The 7,275-nt window shown below is 40.4% G+C and overlaps 1 protein-coding gene across 1 annotated transcript; it reads left to right on the forward strand.

Annotated features, from left to right (window-relative positions):
• The first annotated feature begins 1,878 nt into the window (after positions 1–1,878).
• Positions 1,879–3,533, forward strand: LOC100127526 (ZCN17 protein). The gene is given in 4 exon segments (NM_001112783.1): positions 1,879–2,082; positions 2,628–2,689; positions 2,857–2,897; positions 3,271–3,533. Coding segments are annotated over 4 exon segments (534 nt in total). The 5' UTR covers positions 1,879–1,881; the 3' UTR covers positions 3,501–3,533.
• The last annotated feature ends 3,742 nt before the right edge of the window (positions 3,534–7,275 follow it).

The following is a 7,275-nucleotide window of genomic DNA, read 5'->3' on the forward strand; positions in this document are numbered from 1 at the left end:
AATAAGTTTTGAAGTTCTACAACTTTTATTTTGATACTTTTTCCAGCCTCGGTCGTTTGCAAAATTTGCATTTTGAATTTGAAAAATTCGGATGCAATTTTTGAGAGGCGAGATGATTTCAAATAAAAAAGTTGTCAACTACAAAGTTTCAGAACTTTTCAAGATCTATAACTTTTATTTTGATAGTTTTATCATCTGAGGTCGTCTGAAAAAATCAAAAAGTTAAAGATAAAAATGATTTATAGTGATGGTTTTCTTAACAAACCGACGGTAGAAATATGATTTTGACTGACCGGTTTCTTAAGAAACTGCCTATAAAACTCGCACTCACGGTTGATAACTCAATTCGCCTATGAAATTAGATCTCACTGCAACCTTTTAACTTTTTTCTACTAGTGACATATTTACGATACCCCCTAGCACTAATATAACTGTGCAATTACAATTAAGAAACAGTATAGCATCTCAATTCAGCTTGTTTCTTGAAGGATTGGGACATCTAAGATGATAATTTTAAAACTATTGAGTCCCTTTCGTATATATGCAAAACAATGCCACATTCATAATGCAGAATCTTGTGTAGCTTGCTTGTGTAGTTAATCCGTTGCTCAAAGGTGGCCAACATTCTTCATGGCATATATTTGGACAACTCATTCATACCTCGATCCTACTACCTCAATAACAAATGCCAGAAGCATAAATATTGGGCAATCGATATTACCAAGATGCCATGTTAGGCCCTAGAGCACAAAACTACTACCATGTTAGGCCTAGCTCGTATGATAGGCTCTTTATGTGATCGATGATTGCATTTCTACTTACCAGAGAGCTAGGCACAAAGAGGACTAACCAGATCAAGAATGTATAGAAAAGCAATTATGTACCATATTTGTAGCTGGCTTGCATCAACACGGCAACTTTCATATGCGCGCGATCTATCTCTTTATTCAAATCAGGAGCGAGCCACAGTTTTCAACATGCTCTAGAAGATATGTCTAGTCTTCGATCTCTATATCACTGGCTCCACGTTGAGAAAAAAAGAAATATGCATGTGTGTATATATATCTTTGTACATCTGTCTGTCGCGGACCGTTTTATACATAGCAAGGATATGCATATGTCTGAATTATTGAGACAGAATAACCCTTCTAAATCCTTCAAATGACAAGCTCATCGCCCTCCATTGTCCTCTTTTTCAACATATATTAGCTGCTTTACATGCATGCAGTGCAGAATCCAATGCCAAGACCCATTATAATAGAAAAGTGTGAGAAAAAGAGAATGTCATGTTGGGTATTGGAGTCACGTCTTTGATGTCACCATGAATTAAACGTAAAATAAAAAGCAATAATATTTTGCCTAAAGGTACGCTACCACCTTGTGGCTTACTTGCGTGAGACAAGAACTCCCAGTCACTCTGCTAGCTAGCTAGCTCAGTTAGCGCATGCCAATCGTGCTAGATGGGACCTAGGTCAAAAGTGAGCAAACTTTATATGTTTTATGCATAAAATGGGTCCAGATTTAGAGAATAAACGGCATGGTAGCCACAAGATTTTATTCACCAGTACTACACAAGAGAGCAAAGGGTCTTTGCATCCACTAGCCCTAAATTAAAGGATGGAGAAGGAGCCTCACAACTTCTTGCAATAGCCGCCCAAATCACTTATTATGCCCCAAAGCAGATTCCAGAACCTCTGGAGAAGCTTTAGTTTGGTCTCTTGCTAGAGACGAGGACGTCTCTCTAAGCTTGATCATGATCTATCTCTCTATAAATAGGCCTCTTCCCTGCCATCACCCTCTCACAGTACAAACCACATCTCATATCCTAACCGGGCTCACTAATCCTTACCAATCCTTTCACCCAAATCATACATAAGATAGATGTTCAATATGTCTAGGGACCCATTGGTCGTCGGCAATGTTGTGGGAGATATTGTGGATCCCTTCATCACAACGGCGTCACTGAGAGTGTTCTACAACAATAAGGAGATGACAAATGGTTCTGATCTTAAGCCATCTCAAGTGATGAATGAACCAAGGGTCCACGTCGGTGGGCGTGACATGAGGACTCTTTACACACTTGTAAGTGTGTGATTGTCATCGCATTTTTATTGGTTAATTCTTGTTTCTTGTGATGATAATTTGTAGATTAGTTCTTGTTTTCTCCTTTTATTTTGCTCAGGATTCATATCTGGGCCATATATCTATATATACTATCAGTTGACCTAGTTTAGGGTATATCTTTAAGCATCTTCTACATCCGTGATGATAATAATAGATCCATGAAAAGCAAAGAATATGTTTTTTTTGAACTCTCAAGCCCTTTTGTATGCCTTTAGGCTGATAAGACGAACTGGCCTATCATATTTTCTAGAAGGTGCAATTTTGGATCATATAACGACTAAGGATCGTTGTTTAGTAAGGTTAAATCCATATATATTGTTGTCTGGGTGTCTTTATGTGATGTCGTTCACACATACACTCATAATGTAACAATTAATCCAAATAAAATGCATTAGTGCATGAAATGAGAATATATATGTCAATTGGAGACCTGATTACTTAGTATCTAGATTTGCTAAACTATAGTTAATGTCTGTCAACCTATCTATTTATCCTGTTACTAGGTCATGGTGGACCCAGATGCACCAAGCCCCAGTAACCCTACAAAAAGAGAGAACCTTCACTGGTAAGCTCTCAGCACGCCGCCGGGTGGTAATCCACTGGCGCTTTCCATGTTCACTTTATATGCACGCCATGCGTGGCATGCTGCTCCTGTTGTTGATTACTTGAGTATTATATTATCACCGTCATGTCGTACTGATTAGTTAATTCTAAATATGATGTCCCGCACAGGTTGGTGACAGACATTCCAGAGACAACTGATGCCAGTTTCGGTAAGTGATTTGACCCACACTGGTTGCATTGCCTGAATGCATGTGGCCTGTGACTTATGCTCATGTTCATTCATAATAATTCCATTTTCGGCGCCGTCATCAAAGTAAGTGTCTTTTTAGAATTCTCTGCCACGCCCAAGTTAATTATAACCATGCAAACTGTAGCACGAAAAGAGAGAGCGCAACTCTAAATTGAACAAATCTAGCCATGCATACACAGAAATAATTTATCAGATTACAAGATAAATTCTCGTCACTACCGGACACAGGTGTTGACATAACTGTTTTGCCTGAAAAGCATGCATGCACTGTTAATAGGTACCGAGTATACAGGTATTTCAGTTTCATATAATTGGTACTGTATGTAAAACAGGGAACGAAATAGTTCCGTACGAGAGCCCACGTCCAATCGCCGGAATCCATCGCTTCGCATTCGTCCTGTTCAGGCAGTCAGTGAGGCAGACCACCTATGCGCCGGGATGGAGATCAAACTTCAACACTAGAGACTTCGCAGCCATCTACGGCCTTGGCTCCCCTGTCGCTGCAGTGTACTTCAACTGCCAGAGAGAGAACGGATGTGGTGGAAGAAGGTACATAAGGTGATATATCAACCAAGCTATGTGTGCTTCTCTCTCTCAAGGGAGAGAAGCATAACAACAAATTGGAGTGAAAAAAATATATATCATGTGTGTGGTGAACATTGCAAGTACGATGTTCACAATCATAAGAGCCATTATTGGATCACATATTATTCTAATGTAATGTGGCTGGGGCGTTCTATTGGAAAAATAGCCACGGTTTGAGATTTACATATAAATTTGTGTTAACGAAAATTCTGATATTGGATGTGTACTTTAATTTAAACCGTTACAAGGAAGACAACTGACTTGATCAACTTTACCCGTGATAATCTATATGTGTTGTCTTCTGAGTAACTGCGCAATGCATGCATCTATGATTATCTCAGCAAGGTAAGGGATTCCGATCAATTTGTCCCCATGCTAGAACCCTAGGCACCATGTGGGCATGCTCTGAGACCGAAAACGAGGGTAAACTTCGATATTACTTGGTGATAAAAGAATGACATTGTGTTTGTGCTTTCCGAAACTGTATAATACTTCATTCACTGCCGGAAACACATTCTTTGTTGCCGAGTGCTTGGAGATTTGCCGAGAGCACACCTGGAAAAGAGAGCACAACTAGGAATCGGTAAAGCCTCTTTGCCGAGTGTTGTAGTCCTTACATTCAGCAAAAGCTCTCTTTGTCGAGTGCCAACTAGCGCACTCGCCACATAAACTGGCAAAGGGGCCCACTGGTGTTCCCTTTCCTGAGTGTCAGGCAGATAGGCACTCGGCAAAGAAGCTTGTTCTGTCGAGTTCCAGTTTGTGGCTCTCGGCATAGAGGCTGCCGTTGGGGCCTACTGGAGCTTTCATTGCCGAGTGCTAGGCAAACAGGCACTCGGCAAAGGCTCATTTTTTGACGAGTGTTAGTGAATACGCTTGGCAAAGCCTCCGTCAACATCACTTGTCGCCGTCATGGCGACATTTGTTTTACGAGTACTAGATGGCCCTCGGCAAAGACATTGCCGAGTGCCCGACATAATGCACTCTACAAAGAAGATGTTGCTGATGTACAAATCACCGAGTCCTCTTTGTCGAGAGTTACACTCGGCAAAGAGTTTGCCAAGTGTTTTCGAGGCTACAACACTGGGCAAAGTAATATGTTCTGGTAGTGATATATTCTTGAATAAATCATCATACAGAGAGTTGTCCGGAAATCATTTATGTTATTAAATTAGTCTACTTAGGTACATCATGTAGTATAAATATTAAAATTGGTCAATATTAAGAAAACATTACTTAAGTGTAAGGCCCAAAAATCTGTATAAGAAAAAAAATTAATAATAATAAAATAAGTATATGAAGAAATAAAATAGTAAATTCAGATATATCAAATTATACTTGAGTATTGAAAATTTAGGACTGAATTTTGAAAATCAAGAATTATTTCAGAAAAGAAGTGATAGAAAAAGTTTCCTATCCAACTAAATGATTAAGCATATCATTAAAATGATGCACCATAAGCATTTATTTACATGAATATTTAATTTTGAAGTAACTTTTGCCTCTTGTCCCACAATCAAAATAATACTCTCTTAAAAAGAAAGGAACAATATGGGTGTGTTTCACATTTCAAACATTTATCACGCAAATAAAATTAATTAGAATAACAAGATATCTACTGCATCATGATTGATTTTAGTGGGTATTAAATTTGAATTATATCTTAGATTGGAATTGGAAGTTTGAAATGTCAAAAAGGAATGATATGGGAATATAATAATGAGGTGAGAATTGAGATTTAACCCAAAGGTACAATTTTGGAATTTAGAAAAGAAGGAAAAACACTATACAAGATAAAACAAAATATATGGATAAGTAAAATACTACCATACTAGTATGTTTATTTGGTACATTGGATTTGAGTACAAGTTCACAACACTATTTGAATTCAAATTTGGGTTTAAAAAATAATGAGAAAAGAAATTAGGAAAAAGATAAAGGAAAAAACTGCAGTTGGGCCGTGAGCCTCGCTTTTGGCCCACCAACAGAATCGCATTGCGCGACCCACCCTACCTGCGATCTCGCGCGTGCCGCTGGCATGACAAACGGGGCCCACCTGGCGGCGGGTCACGGGTTGCGGATCTCCGTTGCGCCGACACCAAGCGCCCGCATGTCAGCCCCTTCCCCTCACGCCCGCTTCTCTCCCTCCGCGACTGATCCGCGGGTCCCACGACGCGTCTATCTCTCTCGCACGCCCTCATCTCTTCGCTGCCACGTGGGGCCATTTCGTCAGAGTTGTCCACTCCATCGCAACAGACTCGCGCGGAATCGCCGCGCGCGCCGCAATGGCGTGGATCGAGAACTTCGTCGGGGCCAGTGCCACTAACTGCCCCACCTCGCCACCATAAGATCACCGCAACACGTAGCGGACCTGCCCTTTGTCCATCTCCACACGCACCACCAAAAGCACCGTGGAGATTGTGTTAAGGGAAGCCGCCATTGATGACTCGAATCCGCAGAGAGATCTCGTGTCACACCCGAATTTAAGGGATAAAGTCGGGTGCATCTAATATATGCACCAAACAAGACAAGACATATAACAACAGAGTGTATAGAGATAAATGTCACAATATAATCAGAGTACTTATTACGTAGTGGAAATCTTACAGGATAAAAGATAAATATAAAACAAGCTAAAGTCCATCCTTGGCGCCATAAAGTCAACTGGGAGACGCCACCTAGATCAAATCGAACTCCTCGTTGTGTGGCTCCTCTTGAACCACCTGTACTTCTCCTGTGGGGGGTGTGAGACAGCAAGAGTGAGCTCCCACATGTTCATCACTCAACAAGTTGTGGGGAATAATGTGCATGAACTCACCAAAGGTGGGAGTTCATGTGATGTGTAAGGCTGATCAACAATAGGGGTTAAAGCTGAGCATTGCTTTTAATAAGTTGGTCAAAATTTTATTAGCAATTACTAGATGTAAGTAAATACCAAACCATAATAAGAATAATAGAACAAATTTAATAAATAATCCCATGCAATGCATATGACAAATTAAATTTAATTCTATAATTTAATCATGTGAGAGTCCTGAGCTGCTCTCGACCGTGAGCTCGGCTAGTATACCAGTTTTACACTCTGCAGAGGTTGTACCCTATACCCACAAGTCATGTTACCCATCTGCCAAGGGGTCAAGGGCTTTAATTAATATATTAAGCTCACCCAAAAAGTTTTACTATTTTTGGGGCTACCAATTTAATTCTAAAATTCTAAAGGACTAGATTTAGGTATCTTTAAATGCTAAATAATTCATGGCTGGGACTAAAAATCTTGGAACTATTTTATTAAATACTGAAGGAATTTAGGAGTCTAGTAAAATTGGTCCCATGATTTTATCGTTTCCCTAGAATTTTCTATAAATCTCCAAGTCTAGCAGAAAAAGAAAAAGGAAAACTATGAACAGTTCTGGGCTGAAACTGGCCCAATCCGACCCATAACCAGGCAAACGCGCCCGCGCGCACCTGCACTGGCGACTTTGCACAGAGGACTCCGGCTATTCAAATAACTGGTTAAGAATCCCTATGCACTATTCATCTGTCTCAATGACGTTCACACTTAAGCCCCTGTATTTCTGTTTCTTCACAGACCCAGGTCCCCGACGGTGAATGGCGGCGTGCCTGCTCCAGCGAACCTATACCGGTCGAAATACGCAACGATTAGGGTTCTAACATGGTTGACACCTAATCCCACCCCTGGCGACCCAAATCCCTCCATCAATTGCACGAATCTGGCCTAGAATTCTTCTGTCCAC

Source organism: Zea mays, chromosome 2, assembly GCF_902167145.1.
Source record: "Zea mays cultivar B73 chromosome 2, Zm-B73-REFERENCE-NAM-5.0, whole genome shotgun sequence".
In the NCBI taxonomy this organism is placed as follows: Eukaryota; Viridiplantae; Streptophyta; class Magnoliopsida; order Poales; family Poaceae; genus Zea; species Zea mays.